This window comes from Cnephaeus nilssonii (genome assembly GCF_951640355.1).
Source record: "Cnephaeus nilssonii genome assembly, chromosome: 22".
In the NCBI taxonomy this organism is placed as follows: Eukaryota; Metazoa; Chordata; class Mammalia; order Chiroptera; family Vespertilionidae; genus Cnephaeus; species Cnephaeus nilssonii.
In genome coordinates, this window is record NC_137093.1 from 6,077,741 (window position 1) to 6,091,945 (window position 14,205).

Genomic DNA, 14,205 nt, shown 5'->3' on the forward strand with positions numbered 1-14,205 from the left:
GTGAATCTGAATAAAAGATTTTAAAATCAAGCAACATGCCAGGATCATAGACTTTTAGGGTTGAAATGGAACTTAGAAACAAGTCTTGAGTAGCCCCAAGACCAGGAAAAAAAGTCAGCTGGTTCATTTTATTACTGATGCACGTTTTTAAAAATGTTTTTATTGATTTTCAGGTAGAGGAAGGAAGAGGGAGAAAGAGATAGAAACATCAATGATGAAGGAGAAGCATTGATCAGCTTTGTCCTGCAGGTCCCCCACTGGGGATCAAGGCTGAAACCCAGGCATGTGCCCTAGCCAGGAATTGAACCGTGATCTCCTGGTTCATGGGTGGATGCTCATCCACTGAGCCACTCCAGCAGGGCTGCACATATATTTTTAAAAATATATATTTCCATAGACAGAAAGACAAGGGATTTTTTTGTTTAATAATTGACATGAAGCGAAAGGCAGAGTCATATAAAAATCTAAATTTTATTTCTGATAGTAGTATTTGACTATTCATCTCAATCTGTTAAACTTAGGGAAGTCATTTTAACCTTTTGATTATATATAAAATGGAGTGAATGCTTAATTATAGAAATATAATATTACATTTTACACTTACCTACCATCACTAATAATTCAACTTTGGAATATTTTCCAAAGATTTTCTTCTTAGCTTTCTCTTCTCACTGCATTCTTGGCCTGAGTTACCATGGTTCCTTCTTGAGTTTCTTATCTACTTTAAACAAATAATTCTAGATCTGAATTTCTAGCTGTGTTATTTTCCCTGAATTCCAGTTCGTAGTGAAGGCCAATCAGATCTTTACCTGGCCTTCATTTCGTTCTACTTACTATACATCTCTACCTGGATGCCCATCTAGCACTTAAAAGTCTATTTGGCTAGAAAACATTCACCATGTTTTTTCCATTAAACATATCCCTTTAACTGAATTTCCTATTTTTGTTCATAGAGTAATTGTTTTCACTGTTGCTTGTTCTTAGAGCCTCAGAGCTAACTTTGATTCCCATGTCTTTTCCAGGCTTATAGCCACTTGCTGACTATGTCACATTATTACTGTTACTAGGGGCCTAGTGCATGAATTCATGCACCTTGAAAGGAACTGTGGGCTGTGAGACTGCTGTGGGCACAGGGGCAGGTCTCGGCCCATCCTCCGCGTCCCCTCCCGGCCCCTCCTGCCGTAGCCCCGGTCCCCTTTCTGCCAGCAGCCCTGCTCCCGCCACTGCTGCTCCCATGCGCTGATGGTGCCGGCCCCACTTGCACCTGCTGATGGCATGGAGCAATTGGGGCCAGCACCAGCAGCAGGTGTGAGTGGGGCCGGGGCCGTCAGTGGGTGCGAGCGGTGGCTGCTGCCCCAATTGCCCCTCAGGAGCAGGGGCAGGTGGAGAAGCCCTCAGGGGCGATTGGGACCAGCTCTGGCGCCAGCTGTGGGTGCAAGCAGAGCCAGCACTAGCAGTGGGTGCAAGCGGCGGCTCCAGCGCCAGCTGTGGGTGCAAGCAGAGCCAGCACTAGCAGTGGGTGCAAGCGGCGGCTCCAGCGCCAGCTGTGGGTGCAAGCAGAGCCAGCACTAGCAGTGGGTGCAAGCGGTGGCTCCAGCGCCAGCTGTGGGTACAAGCAGGGCCGGTACCGGCAGTAGGTGCGAGTGCCGGGCAGGACCACGGCACACAGGAGCAAAGAATTTTCAGTAACCGCCAGAGGCTCACCCCGATGACGGTGACTGGCGCCCCGCCTTGGGCTGGCGCCCCTGCTCACCTGCTCCACCATCCCGCTGTGGCCAACGCCCGCCATGTTCCCCGCTCTGCCGCCTGTTGCTGACACCCGCCATGTTCTGCGCGTGCCCTCTGGTGGTCAGCACACGTCATAGTGACCAGTTATTTGGTTGTTCTGCAGTTTGGTCTATTTGCATATTAGGGTTTTATATATATATAGATTCTTGCATCCAGATTCTGAAGCCATGGCATGGTATCTGCCTTCTGCCTTCAATTTTATTGCCAACATTCTGGAATAAGACTGTCATCATTGTTGGGTAGCCCTAATCTGACCTCCCTGCTCTAGTCACCTTCTATTCCAATTCAGTCTTTTAAAAATATGTTAACTTTTTTCATTTTAAAGTGATAAATGGCCCTGGCCGGTTTGACTCAATGGATAGTACATCGGCCTGAAGACTGAGGAGTCCAGGGTTCAATTCCAGTCAAGGGCATGTACCTTGGTTGCAGGCACATCCCCAGTAGGGGGAGTGCAGGAGGCAGCTGATCGATGTTTCTCTCTCATCGATGTTTCTAGCTCTCTATCCCTGCCCCTTCCTCTCTGTAAAAAAATCAATAGACAAAGGGGGGTATCAAGAGCGACCACCTAGGGAGATTGGGGAAGCTGAGCGATAGGGAGGCAGCCAAAAGGGGAAGACACCGAAACAGGTCACGAATATAAGGGATGCTGTAATTCATGCTGAGGGGCCACAGGCAGTAGCTGACCTACACTCCATTGGAGACCCAGAAACGAAGGCATCTAGTGGTCGGTGTGAGATGACACCAGATTTCAACCACTCCCATAAGGGACACATTCAAGAGGCAGACGCAGTGAGCAACAAAGCCTTGCTGCACCAAGACCCGGCACATAAACGTGTCTCCCGCACAGCAACTCTTCCTTTATAGACACAGAGGGTCTGCACGGCCAATTGGCCTGGAGGACAATTCCTCCCAGTGACACCAACAACAATCAAGACTTAACTATACAAACAAGGACCAAGATGGAGGCATAGGGCAGAAGCCTGATTGCTGCCTACCACAACAATTTTGAGACTACGACGGGAGAGCAGAGCAGACACCATCCAGAACCACCGGAGGGCTGACTGAGCAGATGCTCTACAACTAGAATAAAAGAGGGGTACGGGGGATGAAGCTGATGCCGGTGACCCAAAGACCACACTTTAAAAACTACGGCTCAGGCGACACAATGGCGGCCTGGAACGTGCTCGGCGCAGTTCCCCCAGCGGTCTCCGGCTGAGGGGAAGGCTTCACTCGCTGCCGAGCACGGACAGACGAGCCCCTGGGAGACATGGGGTGGGAGACTACGCGCTTGCTGACCTCCGAGTCCTTCAAGAATCTCAACGTCCCGGAAGCGGCCAGGTGCGCACGCTCGGCGACCGGCCACCGCTGCAGGCCCAAGGGCCGACGCAGCCACCCCGGACCAGCCCGCCGCCGCGCACCGGGCACACCGGAGCTTCGCCGAGCCCGCCGCCCAACGAGTTCTGCGGTGGCTGCCCTGGAACTCTGAGAAAATGGCCGAAGGAATTGCTGAGAGGGAATTGACCAACAGGAATTGGGATCAAGAAAATGAAACCCCGCTGGGTCCCGGATCCGGGTGAAGCCGCGTGCCCCTGGGTCCGGGTGAGGCTGGGAACTGGGTCAGGGTGAGGCTGGGCCCCGGATCCGGGTGAGGCCACGTGCCCCTGGGTCCGAGCAAGGCCATGCGCCCCTGGGTCCGGGTGAGGCTGAATCCTGGGTCTGGGCGAGGCCGTGTGCCCCTGGATCCGGGTGAGGCTGGGTCCCGGGTCTGGGTGAGGCCGTGGGCCCCTGGATCCGGGTGAGCCTGGCCCCGGGTCCGGGTGAGGCCGTGGGCCCCGGGTCCGGGTGAGGCCGTGGGCCCCTGGATCCGGGTGAGGCCGTGGGCCCCGGGTCCGGGTGAGGCCGTGGGCCCCTGGATCCGGGTGAGCCTGGCCCCGGGTCCGGGTGAGGCCGTGGGCCCCTGGATCCGGGTGAGCCTGGCCCCGGGTCCGGGTGAGGCCGTGGGCCCCTGGATCCGGGTGAGCCTGGCCCCGGGTCCGGGTGAGGCCGTGGGCCCCTGGATCCGGGTGAGCCTGGGCCCCGGGTCCGGGTGAGGCCGTGGGCCCCTGGATCCGGGTGAGCCTGGCCCCGGGTCCGGGTGAGGCCGTGGGCCCCTGGATCCGGGTGAGTCTGGCCCCAGGTCCGGGTGAGGCCGTGGGCCCCTGGATCCGGGTGAGCCTGGGTCCCGGGTCCGGGTGAGGCCGTGGGCCCCTGGATCCGGATGAGGCCACGCGACCCTGGGTCTGGGAGAGGCCACGTGCCCCTGGGTCCGGGTGAGGCCATGCGCCCCTGGGTCCGGATGAAGCTGAATCCTGGGTCTGGGCGAGGCTGTGTGCCCCTAGATCCGGGTGAGGCTGGATCCCGGGTCCGGGTGAGGCCGTGGGCCCCTGGATCCGGGTGAAGCCGTGCCCCTGGATCCGGCCAAGACCAAACCAGAGGGAGTCGGACCTGCATTACCACCATTTGTCCACCATCCAGAGCTGAGGGGTCAGTGCCGACATGTACTCATAAGGAACTGGTGGACATTGATATTGGGTCTCAAAAGAACTGTTGGACCAGAAAGAAACTCACTACAGACTGATTCATTTGCCTGTCAGCATAACTATTATTGCTCGTCGCACATTCAATTCTTATAAGTATATCTCTAGTGACACATGATTTCGCTCATCTAGGGGAAATGATGAACAACATAGACTGATGAACAAGAACAGAACCAGAAACAAGGAGGCATCGATCGGACTATCGGGCCTCAGAGGGAGGATAGGGGAGGGTGGGGGGAGGGGGGAGAGATCAACCAAAGGTCTTGTGTGCATGCATATGAGCCTAACCAATGCTTAAGTTCAACAGAGGGTTGGGGCATCCATGGGGAGGGGTGTGGGATGGGAATGGGGGGATGAGGACAAATATGTGACACCTTAATCAATAAAGAAATTTAAAAATAAATAAATAAATAAAAATAAAAAATTAAAAAAAAATCAATAAAAATTTTTTTAAAAAAATAAAATAAAGTGATAAATGGTCAGGGGAGAAAATGCATAAAATAAAAAGAAAACAAAATGCCTATATTCTCAATACCCAAAAATAATAATTAACATTATGGTCTGTATTGTTCTAATTCTTTTTCTATGATGTGTACATAATGTTTTTATTTAATGTCAGTTGACCCAGGAGTAGTCTAAAGGTTACAATTATTATGATAATCAGTAACCCCCAACCTCTTCTGCATTATTTGCTAAGTAGAAATTAGTTGATCATTAAGGTCCCTTCCCAGTTCTCAAATGGAGTGATAGATTATCAAAATAGGTATATGTAATTAGTGGCATAAAAATCAACTATCATCTATTTTCATTTTCAAAAAGAAAGTACCATAAATAGTGTTTCTTATCTCAGATATCACTTAAATATTAGTGGCATACAGTAACAACAACTAACCCAAACAGTTCTGTTTCTTTCTATAGAGACAGTTCTCTTCACATCTGTATGGGAGGTTGTATTATAGATAGAGGAGAGAAGCTCCTAGACTAGTCTTGACTTTGAAAAAGTCGTATCACCTATTTTTACTTCATTTGTCACTGATGTAAAAAATGAAGATTTTACCTGGCTGCACCTACCTTCTGGGATCAAGATAATGAATGAAAATTATGGGAATTTACACAGGCTAATTTACTGTGAAGGTTAAGTTTGAGAGTCCCTCATTTACACCAGCCCATTCTGAGGCCCTATACCTGTTTTGTTTTGTTTTTAAATATGTGTTTATTGGTTTTGAGAGAGAGAGACATCAATGTGAGAGGGAAACATCGATCGATTTCCTCCCACAAGTGCCCCAATTGGAGATCAAACCTGCAACCTGGTAATGTGTCCTGACTGGGAATTGAATGGCGACCTTTTGGTGTACGGGACACTGCTCCAATCAATTGAGCCACCCGGTCAGCCCTATACCTATTTTTATGTGGGAATATGGTTAAAAAAATGTTTTTCTTAAAGAGGTCCCCAAATTTGCTTACTCTTTTGTCCCCATAAGAACTGAATCCAGCCGAAACCGGTTTGGCTCAGTGGATAGAGCGTGGGTCTGCAGACTGAAAGGTCCCGGGTTCGATTCCGGTCAAGGGCATGTACATTGGTTGCGGGCACATCCCTGGTAGGGGGTGTGCAGGAGGCAGCTGATCGATGTTTCTCTCTCATCGATGTTTCTAGCTCTCTATCCCTCTTCCTTCCTCTCTGTAAAAAGTCAATAAAATATATTTAAACAAAAAAAAAGAACTGAATCCACCACTATATATTCAAGTGTTATGAGTCCCTTCTGAGAAATGATGACATGGAAGTCCAATCTTACATTAAGTCAAATTTTTCTTGATCACTCTCTAAATTATGGGCAAAAATAGGAGAACTGTTTGCTGTTCTGAAGTCTGATTTAGGCAACAAAGTTTTCAGAACAGTTTTCTGGGGTAAGCAATCAGGAGACCTGGATTTTAATATGGGGTAACACTACTACATAGCTGTGATTTGATACTTAACTTTTCTGCTATTTAATTTAATAAAAGAGTTGAAATGTCTAATCTTTAAAATTCTTTCACGAATGAAATAGTATGATTCTTATTCCCTAATGCCAAAATATTGTGGGTTTTTCAAACTAGTTGGCTCCAGATTTATTGTTGAAGTGTGATTACAACATTTTAAGACAACTAAGATCTTCTGTGAATCCTTTTTCTTGAAAGATGCTGGGCAAAGGGAAATTATTTAAAATATTTACATTTCTACTCCCTATCAAGTGGTCCTTCTTATATGAAGTCATAATGACTGTGAAAAATAATTTACCTGATTATTATTGTTGGAGGATTTCCCTTTATAGAATAAAGAATGAAGATTATTTCAGTTGCACATCTCTGATGAAATCTTCTACTATAAGCTAGCTGGATTGTTCAGTTGGCCTAAGGGCCTAAGACCTGAAATACTACATTCTTGGCAGAGTTCTAAGTTCTCACTATAAATACAATACCTGAGTTTCTAGGTGGTCAAGGAAGAGGGGAAAAATAATTTCAGGCATATTATTTCATCTTCAGTTAATTCTTAAAATGCTGTCCTCTTGGAAGGAAAAATGTTCTTTTTCATCTTTTGAGGGAAGGGTAAATTGAAAGATAATTTTTAGTATAAAATTGGGATGGAAAAAAGGGAAGAATATTTCAGCAGATTTTTATAGAGTATCTGTTATATAAAGGTGCCTTTGGCCAAGTAGTTCAACTCCTAGGTATTTAATCAAGAGAAAATGTATGTTCACACAAAAACTTGTACACAAATAATTATAATAGCATCATTATATAAGTCCATTTATATGGAATATCCAGAATAGTGACATCTATAGAGACAGAAAGTAAATTAGTGGTAGCTTAGGGATGAGACAGGAGGGTGATAGCTAAAGGGTAAGGGACTTCTTTTTGTGGTAGTGAAAATGTTCTAAAATTGACTATGGTGATGGTTGCACATATCTGTGAATATACTAAAAACTATTCATTGAATTGTATACCTTAAATGGGTGAATTGTATGGCATATGAATTATACTAATAAAAGAGTAATATGCTAATTAGACCAGGAGACCTTTCGAAGACCTTCTGGACGTCCTTCCGGACAAAGTCGGGGGCTTGGCCGGCCAGCAAACTGCCCCCCAAACAGCCCTCAGCCCCTCACCCAGGTTGGCCACGCCCCCCCATTGGGGACCCTCACCCCGATGGGGGCATGGCCACCCTGCAAACAGCCATCAGCCCCTCGCCCGGGCCAGCCACGCCCCCTAAGGGGACCCCCACCCTGATCCGGGATCCCCTTCAGGGCAGACCAGCTGGCCCCCACCCATGCATCAGGCCTCTATCTATACTAATAATCTATATTAATAAAAGGGTAATATGCTAATTAGACTGGGAGACCTTCCCGGACATCCTTCTGGACAAAGACATGGTGGCGGGGCTGAGGCAGAGGCGGTTAGGGGTGATCAGGCCAGGAGGGGAGGGCAGTTGAGGGTGAGCAAGGGGGGCAGTTGGGAGCAAGCAGGCCGGCAGGCAGGGCAGTTGGGGGCGAACAGGCTGTCGGGGGGGTAGTTGGGGGCAAGCAGGCCGGCGGGGAGGGGGCAGTTGGGGGTGATCAGCCAGCAAGGGGGGGCAGTTGGGGGCGAGCAGGCCGGCAGCCAGAGTGGTTAGGGGCAGGCAGGCAGGCAGGCAGGTGAGCGGTTAGGAGCCAGCGGTCCCGGATTGTGAGAGGGGTCCCAGATTGGAGAGGATGCAGGCTGGGCTGAAGGACACCCACCCCCTGTGCAGGAATTTTGTGCACTGGGCCACTAGTATCTCAACAAAAAGCTATTTTTTTAAAACATTCCATGGGGATATGATGACTAATCAAAACATAGGTTTAGACATGTATCCTGCTCTGAAGAAGCACTTGTCATCCAGTTAGAGTGCTAATATATGTGTATTTAAAACTGAAGCAAAGGGAGAAAATGATAAGTGTTATAGAAGAGGTGACACTTAGCTGGGCTTTGAAGATGGTTGGGATTTGGATATTCTAGGCAGAGGCAACAACATCAGGAAAAACAAAGGTATGAAGATGTAACTGTACAGTAATTCATTTCGTCCTGATTAGAGAGTTTAAAATTTAGGTTAAAGTAATGGTTTGAGGCCAGCTTTGAATGTTAGTTAGGTAAAGTAGGCCGAAGGGAGATATTGAAGGATTTTGAGCAGAGATTTGATGTTATCTGAACTGTGCTTCAGGAAGGTGATTATGGTAATAGTGTTTTTAAGATGAATTCCGGGAAAGATAGACAAGAGGCTGAAAGAGTAGAAGCAGAGGAAATAGATAATGAATACTAACAGAAGTGGAAAGTGAAGAACACATAAAAAGAAATATGTTAAGTAGAATGGTGAATTAATTGGGGCAAGGAAAAAGGAAGAGTCAAAGTTAATGTGAGGTGTATGTGAGCCATTTAATGGAGAAACCAAATAGATATTAATGGAGTTTGTCCTGGGTAGGATTATGGATTTTTTTCCCATAGTATTATGTATTTCCCAGATTATCTACATTGGGCATGGGCTTTTTAAATAGATAATAAAGAATAACCATTACTCCCAAAATGCAGGAGATTGGTTGTAGGAGAGCCTAGAAAAGGGAAGATAGATGAGTCAATGTAAATCATCATGCCTACTGGAAAAGCAATTCAGAATATAAGCATTACTGACAGACAATCAGTAGCATCACTGTGTGCTGTCAGATTACTCCTGTCTACTAGTAACCTCTATTGAGTTTCCCTGGACTCAAACAAACCAGTGGAAGCCTCAAAATAGATTCTGAAATCTGGTGACACATTTGTTTTCCTGGTATTGCTTGTGAAAGAATAGCCTGGGTCTCTGTTGTGAAATTTTTACCTTTTACATTTGTCATCCAAAACAGGTAAAGATAAAATTTTAACTTTGTAATATTACATTTGTAAATATTTTAAATGACCATGTTATCGATGATTACTCCTTCAATTTTGACCCTGTAATTATGTATTTTCTTCTTCTCTTTCCATAGGTGCACCATAAATACAAAAGACTGAAGTTACAAAAGGGGAAGAAAAGGTTGATGCTAAAATGAATTTGAGCAATACAGTGTATTTTGTGCCATACACAAAAAGGTATTGTCCATATAGATCCATAACTTAGCTTTCTCCTATAAAATGGGAATAAGTGGTACATTCTGGTTTTTCTTTTTCTTAAATATATTTTTATCGATTTCAGAGAGGAAAGGAGAAGAAGAGAGAAAGAGAAACATCAATGATAGATAATCATTGACCAGCTGCCTCCTACAGGCCCCCTGCTGGGGATTGAGCCTACAACCCAGGCTTGTGCCCTGACTGGGAACCTAACCATGACATCATGGTTCATAGGTCAACACTCAACCACTGAGCCACGCCATTTGGGCTTTTCTGTTTGTTTCTATAATTAATTTTTAGTATATTTCTAAGAAAAATATATTAAAAGGGAAAATATTAATAAAATTGGGATAAAATGTTGTTTTATAAAGTTTTTTAATTTCAAGTTATTTCCTTATAAATTTTTATTATTCTCAGTTATAGCTTACAATAGAGAATTATTTGGTTAAAAGAAATGAGCTCAAGTTGATCTCTATTATCAAATTATTTTCTGGAAATAAAATTTTTGTTGGAGTAATACACATAAGCAAAAAAAAGGAAATTTAAAAATTACCTGAAATCCCAACACCTACTTCAGATAAAACATAAGCCTTCAAAAAAAACTAAACTTACAGGTTAAAGAAGCCATATTTCCCATCTTCACTGGGGCATCTCTCCTATGCTCTACTTATGCCCTGCCTTTTACTAAAACAAAACAAACAGTAAAGAAATGGCCTCATGTAAATTCCCATTAGTACATTACTGGGTCAAACACTGTACCCATTCTATTCTTTCAGTTATGTATCCTTATGCCCATACCTCCCCCCAAAAAATGTATATTTTCTATTACTTTGCTAATTTGGTAGGTGAAATGAGATGTCTTATTATTTTAGTTTTTACTTCTTTAATTCTAGTGAAATTATATATGTTTCATTTCATTAATGGCTACTGCTATTTCTTTTTTAAATTTAGTGTTTATGTCCTTTGAGTGTGTGAGTGGGTGTATGTATATGTATGTGTTTACCTCCTTGATATCAAAAATAACTGGCAAATATTTTGAAAGAACCACTCCCACTCTATTTGCTTTCATTTTTTAAATGTATCTTTCTTTTTAAAACAACCTTATTGATGTTTTACATACAATAATTTAATATATTTCAAGAACATAATATGTTAAACACACTTATATGTAAATATAATTCTAAATATATCATATATTTAGTAATTCATTTATCAGTGCATTTAAGAATTCACTAATAGATTTATTAATAATTCATTAAGATCTTTCTCAATTATATTTATTGATTGCTTATTTCCCATTTATTCATACCTATTTATACATTTATATATTAATAAATAAATATATATATATGAAGCTATCATCATATTGAATATACATGTCCATCATTCCCCAAAGCTTTCTCATGCCCCATTTTACTCCTTCCTTTTCTCTCTCTCTTCTCACCCCAACCCTATCCCTGAGCAACCACTGATGTGCTTTCTGTCATGTTAGGTTAATTTGTGTTTTCTAGAATTTTATATGAATGAAGTCATAAAGTATGTATTCTTTTTTTATATGGCTTCTTTCACTTAGCATAATTATTTTGAGATTCATCCATGTTGAAGCATGTATCAATATAGTTCAATTTATTGCTAAGTTACATTCCATTGTCTGCATTTACCACAGATTGTTTATCCATTCATCTGTTGGTGGACATTTGGGTTGTTTCCAGTTTTGGCTATTAAAAATAAAGCTGCCATGAACATTTGTGTACAGTGCTTTGTTTGGACATATGTTTTCATTTTTCTTGGCTAAATACATAGGAATGGAATGGCTACATCAGATGGTAGATGTATGTTTAACTATTTAAGAAATTGCCAAACTGTTTTCCAAAGTGTTCGTTCCATTTTTACATTTCCGCCAGCAATGAATGAGAGACCCAGTTACTTCACATCCTTGCCAACACATGGTATGCTTAGTCTTTTTAATGGTAGCCATTCTACTAGGTATGTACAGTATTTCATTAGGGTTTAATTTGTATCTTCCTGATGAATAGTATTAAGCATATTTTCTTTTGTTTATTTGCCATCCATATAACTTTTTAAAAAATTTATTTATTGATTAAGGTGTTACATATATGTCCTTATCTCCCCATTACCTCCCCCATCCCCCCAACTCATGCCCTCACCCCCCTGTTGTCTGTGTCCATTGGTTAGGCTTATATGCATGCATGCATATAAGCCTTTCGGTTGATCTCTCCCCCTTATCCCCACCCTCCCCTACCTTCCCTCTGAGGTTTGATGGTCTGATCAATGTTTCTCTGTCTCTGGATCTGGTTTTGTTCATCAGTTTATGTTGTTCATTATTTTAGTGAAATGTCTATTCTAATTTTTTCCCATTTAAAAAATTGGATTGTTCATTTTGTCGAGTTTTTTAATCTTGATGAAGTCTAATTTATCAATTATTTTCTTTTATGGATTATGCTTTTCTTTGCCTAATCCAAGTTCACAAAGAGGAACAAAACATATTATAAGATTTCCTTTAGGAAAAACAGAAAGATCTATGAACTAAATTTATGAGAACTAAAATCTTTTTAATCACCAAAATGTATTTTAAACTTTTGAATATTTTGTGAATAAAGCTGAGTACTATGGATCACCGTTTGCTGGAAATACATAGATCACTATGTCATACTATAGACTAAATACTTGCTTCCTGACCATAGGGAAGTGGTTTCACCTTAGTCTTAGTTTTTGTTCCATAATATCAAAATAATAAAGTCTTACATTATGATTTGTTGTGGGGTTTAACAGAGATAATATATATGGTATTTAGTGTTGCCTGACACATAATAAGGCTAATTAATGTTAGCTGTTATTATATAATATAATTTATTCATTTAAAGTATACAGATCAATGGGTTTTAGTATATTAACATTGTACTACCATTACCACAGTTAATTTTAGGACATTTTCACCACCCTTTTAAAGAAAGCCCGTATTTTTTAGTTATCCCCACCAACTCTCCTTTCCCCCAGTCCTAGGCAACCAGTTACCTATTTTGTATCTATAGATTTCCTTATTCTAGAAGTATTTTATAAATTAAATCATACAATATATGGCTTTTTTCATTTAGCATGTTTATTGGGTTCATCCATGTTGGAGCATGTATCAGTACATCATTTGTTTTTATGGCTGAATAATACTCCATTGTATGGGTAGACCACATTTTTTTTAGACCACATTTTTTTACTCATTCACCAAATGGACATTTGGGTTGTTTCCATCTTCTGGCTATAATGAATAATTCTGCTATAAATATCTATGCACAAATTTTTATGTGGACATTTGTTTTCATTTCTCTTGGCTATATACCTAGGAGTAGGATTTCTGGGTCAAATGGCAACTTTGTGTTTAAGTTTTTGATGAACTGCCTGTTTCCCAAAATGGCTGCACTATTTTACACTCCCACCAGCAGTGTTAGAGAGTTCCAATTTTTCCACATTCTTACCAATACTTATTATCTGACTTTTTGATAATACCCATCCTAGTGGGTATTAAAAGGTATCTCTTGTTTTAATTTTACTTTTCTAGTGACTAATGATGTGGAATGTTTTTTCATGTGTTAATGGCCACTTGCATATCTTTGGAGAAATGTCTGTTCAAATCTTTTGCCCATTTTTCTTTTGAGTTACTTGTCTTTGTTACAGAGTTATAAGACCACGATGCTTTTTAATATCAATTTGTATTGCCACCAAACAAAATGTGTTAGATATAAGGTAATGTCAAACTTAATTTTTCTACAGGTACTAAAAATTTACCCCCAAAAAAATTGTCAATGAGAGATAAAGCTGATTGGAATATCGGAAGCAAAACGTTTGCAAGTACTGGTCATCATGCCTAAAGGGGTGCCAAAGGACCCAGAGATTGCTGATCTGTTCTACAAAGATGATCCTGAAGAACTTTTTATCGGTTTGCATGAGATTGGACATGGAAGTTTTGGAGCAGTTTATTTTGTAAGTAATGGAAAAGAATCATTTAGATAGATCAGATTAAGAAAGTTTGACTTCTACACATTCTATGACTTGAAAAATACACTTGGCTTAATGTCTATTTTACAAATTAAATGGTATTTCCAGTAGAGACAAATAGTCATTGCAGAAAAGCCAGTCCCAGAAATCTAGGCGTTATTCAAGTCAATGGTATCTATATCAACTGACTGCTGTCAAGGTAATATTAAAAAGTTATAAGCTTGAAGTTGAGCCCTATGCATTTCCACTGTATGCCACACTTTTTCCTGCCTTAGGGCCTTTATATATGCTCCTACTTAGAAAGCGCTGCACATTGCATCCCTGTCCCTCTAACTCTTGTTTGTCCTACAGATTTAAGATTAAGTGTTAAATCCTGTTCAGCCCTCCAGCACTAACTTCAGACTTTTTAAATGATCTCCTAACACCCTGTGCTTGTACTTTGTTGCATTTATCACAATTGTAATTAAATAATTGTGTGAGAGTTTTTGATTCATCCCACCTTTTAATGGTTATTTCATTATTTAACTGTACCATATTTATTTAACTGGTTCTCTATTGATGGAGGTTCTATATGATGAAGCCAGTTTTGGAAATATGACTTGTTTCTGTTTGAATGGATATATTTTATTAAACCCTAATTTTTTATAGTGTAATCTTTGCATGTATACAGAAAGGGATTAAGTTAAACTGTTCTTTA

General features: G+C 42.0%; 1 protein-coding gene across 1 annotated transcript in view; it reads left to right on the forward strand.

The window, feature by feature from the left end:
• The window catches only part of TAOK3 (TAO kinase 3), a 142,952-nt gene that overhangs the window by 53,827 nt on the left and 74,920 nt on the right, over nt 1–14,205 (forward strand). Inside the window, exons 2-3 of the mRNA XM_079762499.1 lie at nt 9,377–9,479; nt 13,284–13,493. Of these exons, the coding sequence (XP_079618625.1) occupies nt 13,374–13,493 (120 nt within the window). The 5' untranslated portion in view covers nt 9,377–9,479; nt 13,284–13,373. The remainder of the gene's footprint in view (nt 1–9,376; nt 9,480–13,283; nt 13,494–14,205) is intronic.